A 24646-nucleotide genomic window follows, 5' to 3' on the forward strand; every position below is an offset into this window, starting at 1 on the left:
GATTATTCCTCAAAGAAAAAGAAAGAAAAAAGCTAATTTTCTTAAAAGAAAATATCAGACACAATTCTAAATAATATTTGCCACAAAATCAACGCGATCTCCTTTCATTAATCAATTTTATATGTAACACAATTTAATTCTACAAAGATAATTATATTTTATAAAATAGCGCAATGGATATATATCAATAAAATAACAAATATTTTACCGCCAATCTTTGTCATAGCAGAGAGACATCTAGTTCTGCCGCCATGATCGAGAACTCGAGTGAAGATAGCGCCAGCTGGAAATGCCGCCAAAATGCATGAAAGTTAAGGAGAGTCGTCTGCTCCTAAAAGAGGCTGGACATGCTTCTTCAAAGCGTTTTGGAAGCCAAAAATTCCAGGTCGCCTAAATGCAATTTACATCATTGAAATTATTAAGACGCAAGTTTTATTACAGCTTTTATCACAAGTAAATATGCAGAATATTTATTATTTATGATGTAATACATATTGGTAATTCTATCAAATTTGTAATAAACTACATAATACTAAATGTATAATAAATATATGAATAAATTGTCTAATAAAAAGTTGTACAGATGGATTTTGATGTTATCTTTGATTGCAATGGTAAAGTAAATGTCAGCGATTGGCAGTTGAACAAAGATGGTCTATTACGTCACAATGAAGTGGACAATGTGCTTTTTCCACAAACCGATTATCCTTTTGCCCATACAGAGGTAAGGCTCTTTGACTGTGTCATGCCTGGAGCTGTGGCTGTGATGAATCTTGGACATTTTACTGATTGCATGGAGTAAGTACAAATTTTTTAATAAAATATTGCTATCTCTTCATTGTGTTTATCCAAAGCTATTACATTGCAATAATTTTAGATATATATGTGTTTTTTTTTATATTGCAGAATGCAGTTGAAAATATTGAACAGAATTGAAAATGCAACTACAATATCTAGATGCAATAATGATAATGTAAATTACTTTTCTATTAGGAGAATGATTTGTGAATTTATTTTGTATTTTCGTACATACATGAACAGGTAAATTGAAAATCTTTGTTTCTGTAATATTTTTAAATTATAATAAATGTCTCACATAAGTTTAATATTTCAGCATAAAATGGGATTTCAGTGCACTGGAAACAGTAATGCCTGAAATAAACAAAGATGTAGACACTTTATTTGTCTCCATAAAGCGCTTTCTTAATACACTACATGGTATGCCGGATTCAATTCTGCACTGTGCTGCTTCTAACTTAGGCAATAAGGTAATTAATATATATGTATCAAATAAGCAAAAATAATAAGTTATACAATATTAATACAGTTATTTACATTTTTCAGTGTAATCAAATAGAATTTCATCTCTATCATATGCATTTAGAATTAAGATGGTTTTTTGTTACATTGATACATTCAAGGACTACAATGTATCAATATCAAACACATACATTACTAGAACAATTCGAGAATACTACCGAAATGGTCATTAATGATCTTGTGCACTTTGCCTTGAAAGTATTTGATAGGGTAATAAAAATAATGTATGAATTCAATCCATTTCTATAATAATATTAATATATTATATTATATTTTTTTTATTTAGTTATCCTTAAACTGGACTATGAATCTTGCACAAAAGACACCATACTGCTGCACATGCACAAGAGAATTATGGCTTATGCTTCAAATATTTATTGATAACTTGGAAGAAAAAATGAAAACTAAGGTAAATTATTTTAATATACAATTTTATAAATATAGTGTTCTCATATTGTAAATAATATTAAATAATTTCAGACATTTTGGGATCATGTAAATAGTTGTATTGATAGAATATTGAGTAAAGATCGGACAGAAACGATATTCTGGCTTGGAGGCACGGATTCCTTTCTGCCAAATTGTAAAAATCCCGAACTGTTTGGTATCTGGATAATACATCACTTAGCTTTGTTATATGGATATAGTATAGATGGTGTATATTTACAATCTAATTCATCAAGGGTAATATGCAATGCACACTAACAAATAATAAATTTCACACAAAAAATAAATACATATTTATATGTACTTATTGTATTGTATATTATCATTTACAGATTAATTCTAACTGTGAACAAGTTGAAAAGATCCTAAAAACGTACGTGTGTAAAGGTGGGAAGGATGGTGAAAGAGATGAGTTTGATACTGAACTCAAAATCATAATATTGCTACTACACGATCTTGTTATTAATTGGTGGCAGCCGCGAGTTCCAATAATATCCTTTCTTTGGGACTGTTTCCATAAGAGATTAAACCAATCATTCTTATTACAAACTTCCGGGCCTTGGGCCTTGTCCCTTGAAAAGTATATATAAATGATTTGTACATAAATTAATAATTACAATTGTATATTTTAGATTTTAGAATATATATTTAGAATATATATGTGAAATTGTTTTGTAGAAAGAGCGCTGCAGATATTCTGAAACAAATTAACAACAGAATTTATGGCAAGTTTGAACATTCTAAGGAATCTAGCTATGGCATATTTTTGCACTTGATAGGTGAGTTTGATCAAAATTTAATTTACGTATTAATTGTACAACTAAAAATGATAATTTTTCAGGCACGTTTTTAAAGAAATATGGCAAAACAGATTCGAAATATTGGAATCAACTTAAAGGACGTGTATATACAAAATTTTCAAAGAACAAAGTTGCAGAGTTCTCCGAGAATGGCCTCTACAACTTTATTTCCTTATTTATTACTTTAGCAATTACTGCAGATGTTACAAATGTTGTAAGTTAAAATATATGCAATTGCTATTAAGTAGGTATACATTAACAATATTTATATAAATGTGAATTGTTTTTTTCAGTGTATAACAATGTTAGATTTTTTACCATCTACACAAGAATTAAACATTGAATATAATAAAAAGTACAATTTAATCTGGAAAGGAAAGTTAATGTGCCTCCTATTGTTTAACGAAAAAAGATTATCTTTCGTCTCTATAGCCGAACACTTTACAGAAACAGTATGCTTTTGTTTTTACAATATATTTATACACATGTGGATTATATAAATTTAGTAAAAGAAATATTTTTGTTCAATAGATCAATTTAATAAGTTGTCGTAAAGATGAAACATCTCGTTCTATGATGACTAGTTTTGTTGAAGTTTTAAATACGATTTTATCCAACAATGACAAGATGGATTTAGGAGAGCATCATTTCATCGGTGGTTGGATTGATCGTTACCTCTTGGAATGTCCAAAGAATAGAATCGGGTTTTTGCTGGAAATGCTAGCCAATGTTTTTGACAAATGTATCATCTTGCAAATTTCTGGTAACAATTCGGGTTGGTATGTCTGTATTATTTTTATTAAAAAAAACATTGTGTAATTTTTTCTCTACATAATATACATATTTTATAATTTGAAAAAGAGAGAGACCAGAAATATATGAAAACTTACTAAAGCTTGCTTATAGATGGTGTCAGGAAAATGTTAGAAGCACTATGGTGTTTTGTTGCTAGTAGAATTCGCCAACTTGTTTTTGATCCCATCCTTATTGGTGACAATTATAAAATTATTTCCAAACTAGCTGTCATATTTACATTAGAAGCAGGTAGAGAGCCAGCTACTGCTAAAAAATATAAGCACTCAGCTGTATCTTTATTTCAACATTTTGCAGCATCGATATTTTTGAAAGATATAAGGTAAAAATAATTTATTTAAAAATGAATATCTAAATATATTATATGTGTGTTGATAACATTATATTTTCAGAATTACCCAATATTATTTAGTATCTATTCTTGAGAATAGAGAAGCTATACAAAACTTAAAAAAAGAAGTTCCAAATTTCGATATTATTCTTATCCAAGTTTGTATATAATGCATTTATTATTATATATGTATTTATATGATAGATAAATTGTGAAGCAGTCAATAAGTAAAATACATGTTGTAGGCTTGGATAAAATGTTCTATCATTGGTTATGGCACAGACAAAGAGGAAATAAAGATACTGCATAATTACATTGCCGACCTCAATGATATTAAAGAAATATTCGTATCTGATTGCGATCTGCACGAATTTAGAAACAGCGATGAACCTATTTTAGTATTCATAATATCATTCATGAAGAAGCAAAATGCTTTGCAGGTATTTATTTTTATATGGTTAATATATATATATTGATATTTATATAATCAGAATCAAATTGATTGAAAAATTTCTGTAGTCTGTACAGGAAAAATTTCAATATAATGCAAAATGTAAGATGTACTTCAAAAATGTAGAGAAATGGGCTCTGCTACCTATAACAGAGGAAACAAAAGATTCTGAACTTGCATTTTGGATTTACAGATGCCTTGGAACATTGATTCTCTGCATTTCTCCAACACTGTATACTAAAGTATGTAATTTAATAATTATTAAGATTCATATCTTTTAAAAAAATTTTTACTTTTACAGAACCAACCAAACGATATGTTAAGAACGCTTATCAACAAAATTATCTTAGTACCCGAAAATTCTACGCATTCGTATATAAAGCAACTAGGGAAGAGAATATTCTCGATGGTAATTCTCGGCCTGGAAAAATTAAATATCAAGGGTGACATACTGCTGCAAGCGATGGTCAGAGATATCTTTGATCAATATTTGCCAATTTTGATAACTGAAATTAATAGTGGTTGCAGCTTTAAAATTTTTGATACGTTGTTAAAATGCTTTAAGGAAGCGCAACCCGAATTTCTGCGTTCGATTTTTGAAACGCTCATGTCGAATTTTTACAATATATCATCTGACAACGTCATGCACAAACACTCCAACTTGGTATGCAGAAATAATTTTTTTTATAAAATGTCTGTGTGGTTGCAAATATATTTATTATACATTCTCACACACACACAGATAACTTGGCTTATAAAAACATTGCTTAAAGAAGGAAGAAGATATCCTAAACATATCATAGAACATATAATTCAAATTTGTTCTCCAAACATCTTTGGATGTTATATGAAGATTCCAGATCATCATCCGCATAAGATACATACAATTGACTTTATTGATGATATAATTAAAAATCCTTACTACGAAGAAGATAAATTCATCAGGTAAACAAATTTCTTAGAAATATTAAATTAAATTTCGAGTCATCTTTATAATCTTGTCTTCATATTTTCAGGGAAAAATTCCAAGCCGCCATTTCTGCTGCAGTGCAAAAATATTTGACGCTACATACACAATTTACGTTTGAATTTATACGATCTGTTCTATCGTTAAAAAAAAGTATAATAATTAATTTGTTTCCACAAATTGAAGCTATTATCCTTCAAGCTGAACAATATCATCGACCTAATGCAGCATCCTTGAGGTAAGACTAATGATAATTTTCTAAATATAAAAATTCTTATGTCTTTGTAGCAGAATATGAATATAAAAAAATTATTATAATTTTATAGATTCAAATGGAATCAACTCAAAAAACATATGTTGAATATGGACAATAATTCGTAATAAGATTACAAAAATTTATTAATAAGCGCTAAACTTCTAAATAATGACGATTTAGATGCTCTAGATTTCCATATATTTGGATATTAATTAGTATCTGAATCTGATAGATTTAATTATTTCAATATACACAAATGCATAAATCATTCGTATTCAATGACTTCATCAAAATATGTAACATAAAAGTTTAAATTATGTTACTATATCATACTTACAAAATATAAATAGTAAAATAAAATGTAAATTATTGTCACGTATACCATAGAAATATAAACAATGATCAGCTGCGATACACATGTAATTTACTTAAATAATTATGGTAATTGTATCGTTTCTACCACGAGGTAGAACAAAGTGGAATTTACAAACTGTCGAAAACAACACATCTAAATTTTTTCCCTACTTTCGATGTGAATGCCTCGAACGATGATGTTTCAATGACGTATTACCCGGAGGCGATTGTCATCCAATTAACTCGAGACGAGACACAGCATTGCGTACAGCATTACGTAAACTTTGTTCGACATTACCACTTAATAACGATTCCAGCCTCTCAAAGTAACTGTCGACATTTTGTAATGTAGCACCGTCATGCGTGCCTATATGTTTGCGAAAACAAACATTTATAGAAATAAAACATTGAATTTTTATGTAAAATCGTCGTACGAATTTTATTCTGGGGAAACTTACCTGGAAGTGGTATGGTAGCAAAGCAACCTGCCAATTGCGAACGAAGAGAATCCAAATTGCGTTGTAGAGCTTGATTGTTCGTTCGTTGTTGATTAGTTTCCGATTCCAAGCGATTTACAGCCGCATGCAGACTGTCGACGTGTCGTTGGAGAACTGCATTCTGAGATTCATAGTCGGATGTAGCTTTTCGCAATTGTCTCAATTCAGCTTCACAGGCTACATTTTTATAACAGATATTTTTATTAATTTTATAACTAATCTATTTTATCGAGAATACATTTAACCAACATTTTACCTTTGTTGTGATCTAGAAATTCTTCTGTAAAAATAGGGATATCAAAACCTGTAAAATCATTGTCCTTCTCTTGCTGAACATCCTAAATGAAGTTTTTATTAGTACTCTGCACTAGAAATAATATTAAATACAAAATAACAATATTATCATACATTCTGCTCGACGTTTACGTCAGTGCCGTTTCTTTCCTTTTTATTTTCATTTTGCCTCTCTGATTGTTTTTCATTGAACAGCCGATATGCTTCAGTTTGCTTATAGTTGTTAAACTCGCGATTGTACCGCTCCTTATCTTGTTCAGCTGCGTCCAAATATTGCTGCAAATATTTTATTATTATTATTATTATTATAAAAATGCAAAAAAGAAAAGAAAATATAACAAGAAGATACAAACCTGTTTCTGATCACTTGGTAATTTACTCCATTCCGAAGCTAAATGCTTTGTAATATCTGCAAATGTTAAACTCGGATTTTCGCTTCGAACTTTTTCTCTCCGGTCATTTAAAAACCTGTAAATTATATTACATTAAAAACAGTATTTTAACATAAACTCTAAATATTTTTGGATTTAGTCATTACAGGAAATAACCGCTCAGAGGTTGTTTTGGCGCAGTGGCATCTCTTGGAGTCTTCTTGCGTTTTTTCGTTCTATTTGGTGTATTACTGTTGCCAGTGGCGCTCCTTTTTATACCATTATCGCATATTGAATCTGGTACTTTCTCTTCGATACTTACTGGAGATTTGACTAATAAAACAAAAGGGATATGAGAAAAATTATTCAACTACCATTATAAAACACAAATCAAGCAAGTCATGCTTACCAGCATGTTCTTCTGCTTCCCCATTGTAAGTAGATTGCTCCATTGCACCGTTGCTCTCCGGCATATCATTTGTTGGAGTCTCGCTCATCCTTTACAATATAATTACTTTTTGTATGTAATGCTAATTTGATGCAAATAATTATCTTATCAATCTTAGACAATGTCCATTATATGGGTAAAATACACATTAAATTGTTGTCCTGCAACAGCACATAAAATTATACGTATTTGTTGAAAATTGTATAATTAATATTATCAATGAAAATTTTCTTAAAAATGTGACTATCACATTGTTAAGAAATAATGTATTAAATAATAAACTGTATATTAACCTTTCAACCAATAATGAATTACGAGATGAAATTGTAGAATAATTAGTATCTCATTAATATTAATGAAAACGACTCGATATTGTATTGGACACGACGCTCGTTATCAACTGTAATTATGTCGCAAATAGCACTTTTCTATTGGAAAAGGGAGCTAAACATTTAGTTAGATTAGGTTAGGTGTTCACTAATGAAAATCCGTTCTTTGGATGTAGTACACTCTTTCTATACAATTTTTACCACAGTGTTTTTATCCTTTTTGTATTCTTCGTGTTCACGAGTTTATTTTTTCTCACCGACAAATAATTACGATCAAATATTTGCACTAATGACACATGAAATACAAGACACAGTCCCGAAAAATATACAGAGATATACCACATTCGGCATTCGGCTCGCAAAAATATTAAAGCCCAGTTTCTCATGCGTCGAAATGTCAGTCGACCAATAAGATTACGCATTGAACACGTAACTTTAAATTGACAAATTGAGAATGAGGTTAAATTGCTAAATTTATATTTAAAAAAGAGATGTATAAATTGATGTGTAAACAAAAAACTTCGAATTATTTACATTTTTCTATAAAATATGCGTATTTAAATCACGCGCGTATTTCTCTCTCTCTCTCTCTCTCTCTCTCGATGTTTTCGAAAAATCGTTCTCTTATCAAGAATATGTATGTCAAAGTGTGAAAATATTTTAATAATAACACATATGCATATTTATAAATTAAAAAAAATCATGCGCGACTGAGCAGTGATTGTATCGATAGTTGAAAAAGATTTGCGAAATAAACGTATAGGAAAGTGTCAGAGGGCTGATGTCAACCAATGAAAAACCGGAGTTTGCCGGTGTACAGTTCGGCACAAAATATCATTTCGGCACACGTGTGCATAACCGGACGGGAGTAGACGTCAACGGTGTCGGTGGATGTTTACGGAGGAAATTCTTTATTTTTCCATCGTATAGTTTTTAGATTTTATCGCAAAAGAATGGAGTATATTTATCGATTACCGTTCTTCATTCTGGAAGTGCCTAATTTAAAATTAAAGAAACCGTCCTGGTTTGTGAAACCTAGTGCTATGATAGTTTTCTCCTTCATTCTTCTGTCGTACTTCTTGGTAACAGGAGGTTAGAGATTTAAACATCTTGATTCTTTTTATTTATTATCATAGCAAAAATATTAGTTATCGTATTCAAATATCTTATTATAATGTCATATACATATAAATAAAGTCACATCTTGCGCATAAAGCTCAGTGTTTATTAAAAATTCTATAATTAAAAAATGTTTGTAATGTTGTTGAACTTACATATGTTTTGTAGGAATCATATATGATGTAATTGTTGAGCCACCCAGTGTGGGATCTACGACAGATGAACATGGTCACACAAGACCTGTAAGTAAAGAATTTTTATTTTCAATAATTATATTTCTTTAGTGTTAATTCAACAGTGATCCTTACAGGTAGCATTTATGCCATATCGTGTAAATGGACAATATATCATGGAAGGCTTAGCTTCCAGTTTCCTATTTACAATGGGTGGCTTGGGCTTTATCATATTGGATCAGACTCACGGCCCATCGACCCCAAAACTTAACAGAGTTCTTTTGATTTGTGTTGGATTTCTCAGTATACTTGTGTCATTTGTTGCATGCTGGATATTTATGAAAATGAAGCTTCCGTAAGATGCCACATTTACATTTTAAAACAACTATATAAATTGTTATATTAATAATAATTTTTTTTAATGTAATTTTAGGGGGTATCTGCAATCCTAAATAAAAATCATATTATGTAAATTCCATGGACATTCTGAACATCATTTTTATATCATATATTATATGGGAAATCTTACAACATACAAGATATTGTAATAATTATTGATTGGTGATTTTTGTAATAAAATATGTTAAGTAAAACAAAAAATAATTTTAATATTATTATTATTAAAATAAGATAGGAGGATAATTATAACTCTCTTTTAAATATACATAAATATAAAAGTATAAATGTAACAATATGTGCAATTAAGTTTTTAAATATCCTTAAATAAAGATATGTATTTTTTAAACATATCTAAAAATTTATATGTGCTAATATAAAAAAATAATTTTTTATATTCAGGACAACACATTTAAATTGACACTATTTTCATAATGTTAACCAAATTATAATTAAATTATATTCATTTACGTTTGTCACATAAAATATAAAACAACTTTGTGAAGAGGAATATTTATTGATCAAGAAGAGATTTGTTTTCTCTTTCATTTATTAGAGCGTCATATATGTATTTAATATATCATTGTATAGTGTATGGCAGTTTTAATTAGACCACTACATTTATATAATTGTGTCTGTTCCTGCTATTATATATATAATTATATATATAATCTATTATATATAATTATATAATAGAATAAATAAGGCCAATAAAAAATAAAAAAAGATTGTTAGTATCGTTTTTGGTTTAGGCTTAAATTGTAGAGCCTTGGCACATTCTCCAAGTGTTAATGTCATGTTTTTTTCTTTCCTGAAGTATATATCAGGCCTATGTGTCTACATTGTCACAATTATAATTAATCAATATATTCAGTCTTTTACTGTAATAGAAGATATCTTGTTAACAGTATTTGTTAATCATTCTTTTATAAACGAATACGAAAACTCCTGTAAAAAGGTTTTAATATTATTGATAAATTGAAAATGAAATTATGATTTAGTAATACAAAAACTTACTTGGAAAAATCACTACTTTTCTCTATAATATGTTCAAATTCGGCAAAACTCAGAGCACCGTCATCATCTAAATCAGCTTCATCAAGAATATATTGGAGAAGTTGTTGCATATCACTGTCGTTTAATCTTTGAGGTGCAGTTAATCTATCTATCACTTGTCTCAAATCTCCCACACCAAGCATATCATCACCATCAAAATCTATATTAATAAAGCAGCGTCAGTAAAATAAAAATAATTTAACTCGCATTCCACAAATAAAACTAATTAGAAATATCAAACTTACCAAATATCCTAAATGCATGTTCAGCTTTTACAGCTTTCGGAGCAGCGTCACTGAATACAGACATCATGTCCAGGAAATCTTCAAAGGTACAATCACCATCCTGACTAGAACTAAAGACCTTACAGATTCTATCCCCAAAAGGATTTACTCTTAATTCAGGATATTGCAAAATTTTAGACATTGGTAGCTTTGCATTTCTATTGTGTCCAACTTTTTCTGGTGCAAGTGCCTTAAATTTCTGATGTGCGCTGTAATAAAGAAAAAAAATATAATTTTATATATCCTTTAATTAAATATAAATATATAATAATTAATAATATAAGAAATACGATATATGCTTATAATAAACATAAATGTTTATTTAAGCATACATTTAAGTTAAATATGTCTCACTGATTATATACTCACTATAAGACTTCCTTTTTTGTAAAGTATGTTAAATCCTGTTAATAAACAGAGAAAATAGTTTTGATTTAATATATACATATATTCTTGAAAAATAAAAAATAATAAGAAAATAAGTACTTGATAGTCTTGCAATTCCTCTTCAGTAAATTGACTTTTTCCTGCACCCATTTTCACACACGCAAAATTTTACACAATGTGTGTGTCAATCGTAGGCCCATCAATTATCTTGATCATTAAATTCGATCATCCTCAATCAGCATTACATGCTACTGATGATTAATATTTAAAATATGTCTCATATGACACCTGTCAAAATAACCACAGATATAAAAATGACTTTGTCAAATAATGAGAAATTCTAACTAAAAAATGTATTTTCTTTAAATTGACATTAACGATTGACTAATTATTTCACGTTTGTCAAACGAATTAGAAGTTGCTACTGATGACTAATATATAAAATATGTCTCGTATATGACAGCTGTCAAAATAACCACAGATACAAAAATGACTGTGTCAAATAATGAGAAAATCTAACTAGAAAATGTATTTCTTCCAAATTGACATTAACGATTGACTAATTATTTCAGGTTTGTCAAACGAATTAGAAGTTGCTTTTGTAATTAGAATTGTTTACATACTTCTCTTGTACTGTTATTGATCTGACAAGCGACCATTACGCTCTCTTCCTATCTGCACTTCCTGTACTTCCACTATTCAGACGTCAAACGAAGAAGACACGAAAGAAAGGAGACAGAGAGATGAGATTAAAGTACGTAAAAACGAACACACGTGGACGCACTTTAAAGCGATAAGAGCAGAAATAAGTACAGATTTTGTTGGAAGAGGATTTCAAACGATTTCATTCGGAACGAGTCTGCGACAAAAGACAAACAATGGCGGATAATATTAAGAAGATCGTGAAAGATGTTTACTACGATCCGTTTAAATGGTAAGTTAACGCAAACAATGTAAACAATTGTCATTTGTTAAAAGATCTTGAGAAACAATCACGAGTTGCTGATGAAACATAACCTTCATAATTCATTGCACTTATATAATTTTTAAAATATAAAATATATAAATACACAATTTAATTATTATTACTTTGAATAAATTAATATCGTAAATGTTGTTATATATATATATATATATTTTTTTTTATTAATATAGTATGATTTATGTTATGAATATTCAAATTGTAATTATTTTGTTAACTATCTCTTAGTGGAAATATATAATTGTATATCTGTATTATTTATACATACATGTATCGATATTTTTAATATATATTTTATCTCAAATTACTCAATGTTTTATATTATAATAATGATAATTTTTTATTAACAGGTCAGTAGTAAAAAACATTGCCTTTTTTGTAATTGGTGTCAAGATTGCCATCGAATGCAATGGGATGACTCTTATGCCACCAGTCTCTGTTTAAGACTACTCTTATGTAGAAGATCCGAAAAAGAATTGTTCAAATAACCCAAATACTTTAATATCGTGTCACCATATCTTATAAATCCATTGCAGTTTCATCGCAACACAATTCAACTTTATTTACATTTATAAATATATAATTGTATTTAGAAAACGAGATATTGTTGAAGAATTTTTTTAATAAATAACATATATGTTATCAATTTATTTTCTTAACAATTTTTAGCTTCTTTCATCAATGATAATATTAAGTTGGATTTTATATTATATTTATATACATGATTCATTCACGATTAAAGTAAAATTTATAGCTATATTAAAAATTATAAGAAAAAGAAATTAACAGAAACTTTATAATTGAAAATATGTATATTAATTTTTTTAAAGTAATACATCTTATAAATTTTTCTTGAGGAAAGAAAGAAAAAAAATATATAATTAATATTAATTTCAAATATGTCATTTAATAAAATTAAACGATGAAAAGTAAATATTGTGAAGTTTATTTTTCATCCAGATATATCTGCAAAAATTTAATCATCTTGTAAATTTTTAACATTCCATTACCACGTGTTTTTTAATGCGCCTGTAATATGCAACCACGTGATCAGCTTACACAAATGTAACCTAAATGCTTTTTCGGCGCAAATATCAAGAAGTTATAAATTATATACGAACGGAAATTGACGAGATAAGTTTATCTTTAGTCCTAAAAATTATTTGATTTTATTATTGTATTTTTTTGCTAAAGAGAGATACTTTTGATGTCAAACGTCAACTTTGCGTCCAATCGATCTCGTTTTCCTTCTCGACCAATCAGTATGATCGTTTCTTAGTATTTTTTTCTGCTATAGGTTTATTCTAAAATTCACTTGTCGATAGGATTGCTTTCGATCGACAAATCAAGATAAAGAATGTCGAGCTAATCTTCTTCGATGAATACATTTTTGAACACAATCTTATGATAAGCCAAAAATCCTTGAAATGTCTTGTATATAAACACTTGTGAAACTATGTAAGCTGTAAATTGATATAACACAGTGATTCAGAGATAATACGTTGTGGATGACATTTTTAGTCTGCTAATTAAATATTAATTGTACATATAATTAAATAACGCACGTTTCATTTTTTTCTCGATGATAGATTATATATATAATATAAAATAGAATATATACAATAATAAAAATATTAATAAATAAATAGTGTTGTTACATGTATAACAAGTTGTTTCTCACAAATTTAAAGTTGATAAAAATATAAGAATTTTTATACACAATCTAACATTCCTCGTCTAACACTTGTTTATCAAAATGAATGAAAATAATGATGGTTCTGAACTTGAAAGCAATGATGATTCCGAATTTGAGAGGGTTATTGATTCTGAATTACCAGGTAAATATTTATAATAATATTATAGGCAACTAATAGTTGTTAAGTAATAGTAAAAAAAAAATTATTTTGCCATTAAATATTTTTATAGATATTTGCAATGATAAATGATTAAAATATTTATTTTTAGGTATAATTGGAGCATTGTTAAACTCTTTGGATGACAAGAATCAAGATGTTAGAGTATCTGTCATTAAATCGATTGAAAGAATAAGCAAGAAGAATCCAATGGTTGTCAGTCGAGCTACTATATACTTCTGGGAAATGCATAAAAAGGTTTTTATAATATTCATAATAATTAGACATTGTATAATATTGCACAAATTCAATCATTATATAACTCTTGTTGTTTCAAAAAGATATCCATGGAACATATGGCATCTCTGTTGAACATAATGTCCAATATCTGCAGACATTCAGCTGCAAGTTTAAACAAAGGTGTAGCAACGTCTTTTGCTGAAATAGCAGTAAATAATCTAGTAAAAGAGACTGAAAATGAGGCAGCTGAATTGTTGACGGAACTTTGTAAAATGTATTGCAAACAAGCCATGGGTGGACTTTTGCCTAAGTATGCACTCTATCATCTTTCATAGTTATAATAAATTGATCTATTCGAGACAGAAAGAAAGTGATAAATTATAAAAATTTTACAAATTGTACAACATTATATAATCTTATATCTTATATTTGTAGATTAGGACATGGGATAATTCCCAACGCCACAATAGTTTCCACAATAAAAAAGCTTACGATAGCGAATCCATATGGGATGTTGTCCTTTATTAAAATAATATTGACTATTATGTTACCAATGTTAAATCAAATACGTGAAGAAGCTCTTAAACAAGAAGTTTGTCTTAGTAAATATATATCATATATATTATAATACTTTTGATAGTATTAATAAAACTGTATACAATTAAATTTTTTATTTACAGTGATTAGTAAGTTTTGTGATGCTATAAATGATTATATGATAAATGCAAACGTCCCAGAATTTAACAAACAAACTTTTGAGGAGGATATCTATTGTGCCTACAATATTCTAATGAACAATTGGTTGAAAACATCTCGTGATTCTGAATCAATAGAAGCTATTTTAACTGCATTAGTTTCTATAATACCTCTGCAATCCGAGCAGCAAGATAGTGAGAGAATTATAAGATTGATACCTATATGTTTAAATCTTTCTAAGAAATCAACTACACGTTTGGCTGCAGTAAAGTAAGTTTCATATTCTGTAATAAGTTAATTATTGAATTGACTGTATTAGATATTTCTCTTTCTTTCTCTTCCTTTACTTTAAGTAGAGCTTCTATGTATTATATATTAACTTTCACACAAACAATTGTTTCTTTTTATTCAAGTAACATTACATTTTTTAGGGTTTTAGCTGTACTTTTAAATTGCGTCAACACCGAAAGTGATAAAGAGACACTTTACCCATTTATAGATTATATACTTCAAATTTTATTCGAATATGTTAGTCTCAACCCTTACGGAGCACTTCAATATGAGGTTCATATCCATCACGAAGTGCTGAAGTGCTCACAATCATTGGTTGTCTTGTATCCTGAAGAAGGTCTCGACAGGTAATATGCATAATGTTCTCAATTCAATATTTAGTTAATAAATACAAAATTGTGAGAATTATAATCACTTATTGCACATATCTTTTTGTCAAGAATCTTGCAACAGTCAAAGTCACCGACTGCCAATCAACGTGCTCGTGCTCTGGTCGTTTTGAAATTTCTCATAAACACTTTTTCAAAGGTATAGAAGTATACAATAGTTTTTGGAGATATATGTATATAATGAAAATATAATATTGTTTTATCAGGATGATGGAATATTGCAAAGAATAGCGCTGAGCCTGCAGGAGTCTCTTGGAGAGGACAATACACTGCAAATGATTAGTGTCATAGCGGCACTCGCGGAAAAGCCGACATTTCCTCTTCTACCGTTACAGAGAGCAAAATTTATTCGTTATCTGGTAAATAACGTGCAAGCTAAATTTAGAGAAAACTAATAAAGAGATTAATTTTATCTTGTTATGTTATGAATAGGTGTCGCATTGTGAAACGAAGAACGACAACATGAGAGAATGTTCTACAGCTTTACATTTAGTCGCGATAACAGTCAACGGTGCCGAATCTTGGTTGTGGCCGTGTTTGATAAATGCATTGCTGGATCCATCTTGTACAGCATCTGTAAGCAACGCAGAACTAAGATATTTATTGTATAGTGATACCCAAATCTAATTGCTCTTTTTTCCATATGTAGGCTACATCTGTGTTACAATCACTGACTCCGTTAGCAACAAAAATAATATGTAGTGAAAACTCTTCAACAGACGAGAGGGATTTTCCTGGCACGAAAGTCTTAGGTAGATGTCTAGAATTATTAAGCGATCCAGTTAATCGACTTGCCGTTGTGATTTTTTTGAGGGCGGCGGCACCTTTGATGGGACACCGAGTGAAACCTTACTGGGATGAAAAGTTACTGGAGCTTTCTCAGGAATGTGCACAAAACGAACCGAAAAATTCCAAAGGAGCAAAAGAATCCACGCAATGGTAACAATACTTTTTCAGAGATTAGTTTTTGACTTATGAATAATTATTGAGAGAGCTTTTTTAATTTGTTTTTTGATATTACGCAGGGATTTAATTTGGGAAAATAAGGTGGTAGAGTGGTTGGAAGAGAGCGTGAAATTAGAAGGAGAATCGTGGGGCGGCAGCGTGGCGAACGAACTTGTTTCGAAAGCAAGCAAACCGAATGTAGCCTTGCTTTTAGCATCTACGTGCAACAATAATGCTCACATTAATCTGCTAGTCGAACTCGCACGTTCTCACGGCACTACCAAGGAATTCGCGCGAGCGGTCGGCATCTGCGCCAAACGACATTTGAATATCGTGTTGAAATTAATGGAGGAATTTTGCACTGCCGAGGACGTCAGGAAAGTCCCCTTGAAGCTGTTGGGTTTAATGAGAGACGCGAAAGCCGCGGCTACTGCTGAAGCAGCAAAGGCGGGTTTGTTGCAATCCTATGCTGAAATTGCTCGGAAAGTGGATCCGAAGAAATTCTTCCCCGCGTATGAAAAGCACGTATTACCGTGGACCGTCAAACAATTGAACGAGTCTAAGGAACTGTCTACAAAAGAAGCGGGACTGTTAGTCTTGGAACAAGTAATTTAATTTATAATTTTAATAAAGTACTAAATAATTTAATTTTATGCTTGTAAATATCCATACTTAAGTGTGAAATATTCTTTACTTGTCGAATGTTAATAAGATTGTTGATTTGTAGGTAGCTAATGCTGTTCATCCTACCAAATTTTCCGAATTTAAGGGCTTACGTATAAAGGCTACTGCTCTGACCACTTTATTGGGAATTTTGCAATCGTCAACTGGATATAGACCGTTGCAGCTTTACCCAGCAATACTAAAAGCAATAAACTCTCTAATGTATGTTAAATTTAATATTTATTTAATATTATGTGTCTCTCTCTCAAAAAGAAATAAATATATAAGTAATAAGTATATTTCTCTCTCTAAACATTTTCATATAGACGTATAGCGCCAATGCTAAATAATGAAGAAAGAGAGATATTTCTCAGTGCAATATTGGATAAGACAATCAGTGCCAGTGGACAGGTATGAAAATTAAGATTACAAAAATCATATACTTATATAATTGTCATCGAGATGATTAATCACTATCTGTCTGTTAGATTACTCTTCTTGTAAATCCAAAAATAATGCGACAAGTCATAGATGAATTGGGTGCCACATCTAGTGAAATTGTATCTGATTCAGCAGATGCATTAGCTGAGTTATTCGATATAGTGTTACCTTGGATGCAAGCCAAGTCAAATATGGAAAGAAAAACAACTCTCTTCGTATTACATACAGTGCTACAGTAAATATTACAATATATTATTGTCTTTTACATCTATATATACGCCAGATTTGTAAAGTAAATTACCTCTTTTGTACAGGTCCTATTATAATTCTTTAAAGTATACATATCCAGGTGGCAAGTTGGACGCTGGTAAATTAGTAGCGAGAATTTTCTGCTGGTGCGCGGACAATGATTGCGATTTGAGACCAATAGCGATAGATTGTACACTTCTTTCTTTGGATATTGCAGCTCGTCACCGTCAAATATTATCTGATAGCCCCTCGATTGAAAATCTGGAACAAATAAAGAAAGAAATAACTGAAAACGATGCATTGTCCTATGGAACTGTAAAAGTTAGTTTGTATAATTGAATTATTTGACAACTAAGCATGCAGTTAATCTTATATTATTTATTATAAAATATTATTAATGAAAGATCGAGATTATAACATGCAATTTTTTTGTTACAAACAGGATCTAGCTCGTGCAGTATCAAATAAAATTCCCAACAGTGAGATAGTTAGCTTTGCAGAGGGATTGATAGAAGGCTTGCTACTCTATCAAACGAAAGAAGCAGGCTATATGGCGGCGATATGTCTTGATCAACATTTTTTAATTAGAGGCTCAGAGATATCTAGGACCGACGTTTGTTTAGTTGGTATGAAAAGTATACAAATTATCTATAATTAATTGCTGTTACTGCATCAAAAAAGAATAATTTTAAGAGTTTAACTAGGCTCTGTAATATAAATATAAATTTAACATATATAAGATAGGCAATAAGAGCCAAATCGCGGATGACAGTGCGTTATTCTAAACGAAACTAAATTTTTTCGTTAGAATTAAATACCTGTGCACAAGGCACCAAATTTTTACTTGGACACGGCCAAGATATAAAATTGGAATAATCTCTACAAGAGATTTTTTTTAATTCCATGTATCCCCTATTCCCCCTAAAGAATAATTTTGTTTAATTTTATACTATATTATTAACAAAAATCTATTTCTCTATATTATAGATAGTATTATTATACAAATGCGACAAATTGATAATAAAGTTTGCAAGTATAGTGCAACAGTAGCTATAATATCGCTGATGAAGCATCATCTGGAAGAAGTGTGCGAACATCTCTTGTCTCAGCCACTACCTTTGGATGCAGGTACCAAATTGTGTTGGGAAGAAATTCGCAATAACGACTCTATTGGACCTAAAGTAAATGTCTATCTTTTAATATATATATATGCATACAATTTTTTTATATTACATATACTTATATACATATACATAGAGATATACATATAAAGATGGGACATGATTTTTTTCCAGACTTTAGAATTCCTACTGATAAAACTCAAATCTGGCAGTCTGTTCAGTGAAGCTGTGATGTCTTCTGGAAAAAATAATACTGCATCTCTCGCGTCCTTGTCAGTTGTCGTGGCCTTGAAATATCTTTTAGAATCTCCGAATATTGAAAACTTGATTCAGAAACAGTTAGCGGAATTGTTATCGATTCTCCTCAAGTACCTTTCAGGCTGGCTACGCATTGAAGCTCCTGCGTCACTGGTAAACACCAAGTACGGATATGTACCGAATCGGGCGGCGCAGAAGATGAATCCATATGCTGAAGTGTATTCTGTAATAACTAATATATTGATGGTCATTCAGCCGGAAATCACGTATAGTTTGCTAGTGGAAACCGTACGTATTAAAGAGTAGTGCTTTAGACAGTTTAAATATAATTGTTTAGATTTTATCGTGTGAATGTAAAACTTTCAGTCCTCTTCCGAGACGCAAAACGAGGAGAGCGTGATATTTATCGTACAAACATTGATTAAATGCATAACGAACAGGCACGAGGTTCTGTTGAACATGGCGCAGATCCTGGGTAAATTAGTGACTAGTACCATACCCATACAACGGGCAATTGCCGTGACATTTTACACGGAACTGATCGGCAAAGTGGACTGTGGCGTTATATGGCTTGATACTATAATTAATACTCTACACGAATCCAAGACCGATTCATCGTCTTTGGTGCGAAAGCACGTCATCATCGGACTTGCTAGAATAGCTTATTTGGATCCGATATTGGTAAAGTCACAGATGTACAGATTATATATATGTTATAATAAACGTCATATAATAATAACATATAACATTATATAATAAACATATAATATATAAATGTATATAATTAGTATAGATATCTGTGAGTAAAGTCAATCAATTTTTTCTCAACTTTATTCTCACATACATATAGTTTTTTAAATAATATAATCGTTGTCCTTCAGGTCGATGATTACTTTGACAATTGTATGGATGCTTTACTTAACGGACTAGAAGAAAGCGCTGGTGGGGAAGGCGGGGCTGAAGTGGTACTGGAATCGTTGCGAGGTCTCTCCGAACTATTATCAGCTCAATACAAGAGGCCCGAAAGTCTGCGAGTGATATTAGCCTTGAAACCGTTCATCGAGAAGGAAAATTGGGAAATGAGGCTCGCCGCTATAGACGCTTTGGGTGCGATAGCTACAAATTGGGAAAGATCAATCAGCTCACCGGATGATGATTTGATCGATCATCTTCTAAGCTGTTTGCCGTCTCTGATAATAAGATTAGAAGACTCAAATACAATGGTAGTTATGGTAAGAATAATAATAGAAAGTAAATTAATTAATATTATATATCAGATATATTTGATATACTCTCTTATTTATATCTTTTATGCGACAGGTAACACGGCAGACGTTATGTAAGGTCACTACTGTTGTGCAGAATAAGAAACTATTGCATGTGATACATGAGAATTTGGGACCAAAAGCGAATTTTAATTTCGAAACTTTTTCCGAGATTTTGATAAATTGTTTGAAAGATGAACTTCCACAAAGAGCGGAAGAACTCAGGTAAATATAACGACGTTATAATATATAATTTCGTATAAAATATATATTATAAATTTTGTCATTTTATTGTCAGAAATGCTGTTGTTCGAGGCTATTCCAAATCGGAGAATGATTATATCAGAGCTACGTCCGCGCTGCTCTTAGGATTTTTCAGCTCTCCGAGACCTGAAGACATACAAAGACTGTTGCAACTCTTGCGTGATAAGAAAAGTATCGTAAGAATACGCGCTTCGCAAGCTCTTTCATTTTGTTTTACGCTTTAGCGCGGATATTTCGATAATTTGTCGCACTAGTTAAGAATTGCATCTTCCTTTTAAATTATAAGATTTTTTGTAGGGCTACATTTTTATTCTTTTGTGATATTGTTTATTGTAAAATATATATTATTTATAAAATATAATTATATATATATATATATATATTTATAAAATATATTAAATATATATATAATTTTTATATTATAATATATATTTATAATATATATATATATATATTGATAATTATATATATATATTTATAAAATATATTATGTAATATTTATATGTAAACTTTTTACAGTGTATCTATATCATTATAATATTTGCTGAATCGCTATCATGCTTCCTCAGCTGCAATTGTAATTATTTATTAGAATAATGTAAAAAGACGTACACTCGTAAAATGAGTTGAAATATTACTTTTAATTGGCCAATTGATAAGTTTCTTTTTTTCTCTAAAAGCACTCCATATGCAATGTACGATCTATGTCCTGTATACGATAAAGGCAACTTGTCATAAAAGATAATTTATTTTCTTTGATTAATTTCCTTATAAGATGCTCTCTTTCTGGCACTTTTTGTCTACTGCTGGTTGACTAAAAAATGTAATTATTTAATGATATGAGATCTTTCTTTCTTTACGAAAAAGACAATATTGGAAACTATATTACAAGTACGTTTCATTTATGTATTTAATTTTTCGTTTATCCTTGTAACATGTCTCATCCATGAGAAAAGAGCGATTTTGCATGTCATCTCATTTTTTAGCAGCTCCTCGAAATCTTGTTTGCAAATGAGCTTTGCTCGTTGATCAGTCAACTATCGAATCGTATCGAGACCTATTAATTATTACTGTATAATATATTTGTGTAATTTGATAATGATTGCTGTGGTAAAATAGTACAAGTTTTTCTCGTTCTACATACAGTAAACAAGAGCTTTCCACTTTAAGGCCATTCCAAATTTATTTTGCCGCTTGATTTACCGTCGTTTTGTATATTAAATCAATTATTAATTTTCTCTCATTTTTATTTCGTATATCATCTAAACTTACACTTGGCGTTATATATCTTCTTGGTCTTTCTCTAATTCATCGATATATATATATATATATATATAAGATAAGAATTCAATTTATTGTATATACGAATATATATGTACAAATATTAAATGTATATGTATAGAAATATGATTTTGTTAAAAATCATTACTTGATTATGCACTCCAGATATTCGTCTCCAAGAATACGTCTTTTTCTGTTGCTTTTACATCGATGCCAAACTATGTCTTTTGGTTCCCATAGTGCATCGAATGCAGGCAATTTTTCATAACTTAATCGTCGTAAAGTATCGTGAATTATAATCATGCGTTGCGGTGAAGCTACCGATTTCATCTTTTTTGCAAAAATGCAAATTTCTCTCTCTCAATCAATTTGCTTAAATATTTAATATCTCATAGAAAGACCAGAAAAATTAAAACGCAAATACATTTATATAGTTAGTGTTTTTTTTATATAAACTGTATGAATATCTAATTTGCATAATCAATAAATGAAAGCAATGAAATATTTAAAATATTGGGATTGTAGCATAAAATTGACATGGTTGTGAAAAGAGCGATTGTTTTAACTAAAAATTAATTGTTAAAAACACTCTGAATATTGACACATAGATATTATATATATACAATAAGTATATATTGTACATATATAACATATACATAGGCTGTGTTCTGATATTCACCGCCAATACTGAAATACTATACTTTGTTACGTACACTACAGATTTTCAGTACTGGCAGTAACATCATGGAGATAATATTATATGTACATAATATATACAATTACATGCAATTATTAGAAATACAATTGTCTTTGAAAAATATTCACAATTAGATAATATTATGAAACTATGTATTTACACTCCTTTCTTTATATTATGCAACTATCTTCCTTCTCTTTCAAATATACATATATTTGTATAACAGCCATACTTAAGATTACGATTTTTAGATGCTAGCAGAATATAAAATATTTTACGTACATATATGTATTTATATTCAACAATATACTTTTTATAAAAATTGTTTTGAACAAGTATAAGTCTATATATCTCAAATATAAGAATTTATAACAATATCATATTATGATATGACGATAATTATTTACTGTGTAATTTTTCTATACAGATACTCAACTGTTGGAGGCGATGAAGCAAATGTCTCATATTCGCGCTCGATTGACGAAGACCCGATTGCTCTCCACCCACTTCCTGTCTTTGGCCAAGCTCAAAATGTAGCCTGGCTAAACGTTCTTGCTGTTCTCGTATTTCCGTCATCTGCTCCATACTACAATCTTTTCCTAGAAAAACAATTAACGATCTTATTAAATATTTTGTTGTTTAAAGCTAGATATACCAACCAAATGCTCTTAAATTCCCACTGTGAAAGTCTTCCAGTAATTGCAGCAAAGCTTGCTCCATATGACGAACATCAGGAACCTCTGACAGAAAGCAATGGTGTTTGCATGGCACCATGGCTTTACATAACAATACCAGAACAGAATCGAAAAAAATGCACTTAATATAAAACTTAAAAAACTCAAGTATAAATATATGTTTGTACAACAAAATTGTAAAGTTTTAACTGAAGTTTAAAATGTATGAGTATGAATGTGAATATATTTAATATATAAAATAAAAAAAGTAAACAAAAAAAAAAGACAAAGAAATTAACAAGATAAAACAAACTTTTATAAAATATATTCTCTGGAACATCGGTTACCTTTATGCTGTTTTGTGATTCTTGGTGGATCTGGTCGAGCGGGCCTTTGTTTCTCCTTTTCATTAAAATATGTTAATCGAGATTGATTGCCAGTGTGACTCGAAGTATTAGCAAGTCGACCAGAAACCATAGAACCTTGACTTGTCCCTTGACCGGAACTTCCTTTACTAACGATTGGTGAAGTTTGTGTATTATTTTCCCATAATATTTGTTGCTACAAAGATATTACTTGAAAATATATGTTTTTAATATATGATTGCTATAATTAGTAAATTACATTGAATTATGTACTACGTGTTAAAATACTATACCGATACATTAGAGTGTGTTTCAGTTTTGTTTGGACGTTGAGATCTTGCCGGTGTTGATGGAGGAGTAGCTTCTCCTCCATGACTAAGTGGTTCCTCACATTCCTCTTCTTGAACCAGTTGTTGTAATTCACCGCATCCAGCTCCTTCCACCATAGCGATAATGTAATATTCCTAATTAAAACAAACATCTATTAAATAATTATTTATTTGACTTTTTGTTGGGAATAACCAACAAATACACACAAATACAAAACATTTCTTATATTTAGCTTAGAATATTATCATACCTTTATTTCATATAACTTCTTCAGACTGTATATAATTAAATCAAATATATAGAATAATTTAATAAATAGAATGCATAGAATAATTACATCAAGTGTAGAATAATTTAATTTTTCTAATAATGAAAATAAATCAACAATAAATATTACTCGAGTATATCAGATTTTTGCCAATATTTATCTGTTACTATGCGTCATCTGTCATTGAAGCAAATCTTTGCTCCTTTGTTCTGATTGGTCAATCTAACAATCTGCCATTTTCGAGTATTTCTAACATCAAGTCGACTATCTAAATATTCATA

At 30.0% G+C, this 24646-nt stretch overlaps 6 protein-coding genes across 14 annotated transcripts; 3 read left to right on the top strand and 3 right to left on the bottom strand.

Moving 5' to 3' along the window:
* The first annotated feature begins 237 nt into the window (after positions 1 to 237).
* LOC114944321 (protein MMS22-like) lies at positions 238 to 6164 on the top strand. 6 transcript variants are annotated; one of them, XM_029320212.2, is made up of 20 exons: positions 238 to 453; positions 576 to 798; positions 907 to 1041; positions 1115 to 1268; positions 1345 to 1530; positions 1607 to 1729; positions 1801 to 2004; positions 2100 to 2347; positions 2446 to 2546; positions 2609 to 2781; positions 2861 to 3019; positions 3099 to 3330; positions 3474 to 3702; positions 3773 to 3869; positions 3957 to 4151; positions 4231 to 4404; positions 4464 to 4826; positions 4905 to 5107; positions 5179 to 5367; positions 5456 to 6164. In XM_029320212.2, exons 2-20 carry the CDS (start codon positions 584 to 586, stop codon positions 5508 to 5510), a joined length of 3435 nt encoding a protein of 1144 aa, XP_029176045.2. In that variant the 5' UTR covers positions 238 to 453; positions 576 to 583; the 3' UTR covers positions 5511 to 6164. The 6 variants fall into 6 exon arrangements, with proteins under 6 accessions (XP_029176045.2, XP_029176043.2, XP_085337345.1 ...); XM_029320210.2 differs by having other exon boundaries at positions 584 to 798; positions 3099 to 3342; XM_029320209.2 differs by having other exon boundaries at positions 239 to 453; positions 3099 to 3342.
* Hmg-2 (High mobility group protein 2) lies at positions 4863 to 8079 on the bottom strand. 2 transcript variants are annotated; one of them, XM_085481221.1, is made up of 8 exons: positions 7643 to 8079; positions 7311 to 7510; positions 7069 to 7234; positions 6884 to 6998; positions 6645 to 6806; positions 6493 to 6565; positions 6198 to 6413; positions 4863 to 6106 (listed from the first exon to the last, which is right to left on the bottom strand). In XM_085481221.1, exons 2-8 carry the CDS (start codon positions 7396 to 7398, stop codon positions 5970 to 5972), a joined length of 957 nt encoding a protein of 318 aa, XP_085337347.1. In that variant the 5' UTR covers positions 7399 to 7510; positions 7643 to 8079; the 3' UTR covers positions 4863 to 5969. The 2 variants fall into 2 exon arrangements, with proteins under 2 accessions (XP_085337347.1, XP_085337346.1); XM_085481220.1 differs by having other exon boundaries at positions 6493 to 6574; positions 7643 to 8074.
* Positions 8080 to 8438: 359 nt separating this feature from the next.
* Positions 8439 to 10311, top strand: LOC114944324 (oligosaccharyltransferase complex subunit ostc-B). The gene is made up of 4 exons (XM_029320216.2): positions 8439 to 8770; positions 8966 to 9039; positions 9108 to 9325; positions 9404 to 10311. Exons 1-4 carry the CDS (start codon positions 8632 to 8634, stop codon positions 9420 to 9422), a joined length of 450 nt encoding a protein of 149 aa, XP_029176049.1. The 5' UTR covers positions 8439 to 8631; the 3' UTR covers positions 9423 to 10311.
* On the bottom strand, positions 9899 to 11962 carry LOC114944272 (calcium and integrin-binding protein 1). Its single transcript, XM_029320116.2, has 6 exons — positions 11717 to 11962; positions 11193 to 11381; positions 11076 to 11110; positions 10668 to 10915; positions 10384 to 10582; positions 9899 to 10314 (listed from the first exon to the last, which is right to left on the bottom strand). Exons 2-6 carry the CDS (start codon positions 11241 to 11243, stop codon positions 10293 to 10295), a joined length of 555 nt encoding a protein of 184 aa, XP_029175949.1. The 5' UTR covers positions 11244 to 11381; positions 11717 to 11962; the 3' UTR covers positions 9899 to 10292.
* A 1268-nt stretch (positions 11963 to 13230) lies between these two features.
* On the top strand, positions 13231 to 22362 carry LOC114944305 (maestro heat-like repeat-containing protein family member 1). 2 transcript variants are annotated; one of them, XM_029320172.2, is made up of 22 exons: positions 13231 to 13913; positions 14041 to 14186; positions 14270 to 14478; positions 14604 to 14770; positions 14849 to 15134; positions 15296 to 15502; positions 15596 to 15683; positions 15751 to 15903; positions 15977 to 16120; positions 16194 to 16483; positions 16570 to 17095; positions 17217 to 17374; positions 17479 to 17563; positions 17641 to 17828; positions 17908 to 18163; positions 18285 to 18468; positions 18830 to 19023; positions 19138 to 19509; positions 19588 to 19902; positions 20103 to 20453; positions 20542 to 20711; positions 20785 to 22362. In XM_029320172.2, the coding sequence occupies exons 1-22, from the start codon at positions 13832 to 13834 to the stop codon at positions 20972 to 20974; spliced, it is 4761 nt and encodes a 1586-aa protein (XP_029176005.2). In that variant the 5' UTR covers positions 13231 to 13831; the 3' UTR covers positions 20975 to 22362. The 2 variants fall into 2 exon arrangements, with proteins under 2 accessions (XP_029176005.2, XP_085337343.1); XM_085481217.1 differs by lacking the exons at positions 13231 to 13913; positions 14041 to 14186; positions 14270 to 14478 and having other exon boundaries at positions 14703 to 14760.
* On the bottom strand, positions 16365 to 24565 carry LOC114944309 (uncharacterized). 2 transcript variants are annotated; one of them, XM_029320178.2, is made up of 6 exons: positions 24348 to 24565; positions 24061 to 24231; positions 23750 to 23963; positions 23388 to 23504; positions 23165 to 23327; positions 16365 to 18103 (listed from the first exon to the last, which is right to left on the bottom strand). In XM_029320178.2, exons 2-6 carry the CDS (start codon positions 24211 to 24213, stop codon positions 18070 to 18072), a joined length of 681 nt encoding a protein of 226 aa, XP_029176011.1. In that variant the 5' UTR covers positions 24214 to 24231; positions 24348 to 24565; the 3' UTR covers positions 16365 to 18069. The 2 variants fall into 2 exon arrangements, with proteins under 2 accessions (XP_029176011.1, XP_029176008.1); XM_029320175.2 differs by lacking the exon at positions 16365 to 18103 and having other exon boundaries at positions 22864 to 23327; positions 24348 to 24564.
* Between the last annotated feature and the right edge of the window lie 81 nt (positions 24566 to 24646).

This window comes from Nylanderia fulva, unplaced genomic scaffold (genome assembly GCF_048542155.1).
Source record: "Nylanderia fulva isolate GAGA-0341 unplaced genomic scaffold, ASM4854215v1 Scaffold17, whole genome shotgun sequence".
Lineage (NCBI taxonomy): Eukaryota > Metazoa > Arthropoda > Insecta > Hymenoptera > Formicidae > Nylanderia > Nylanderia fulva.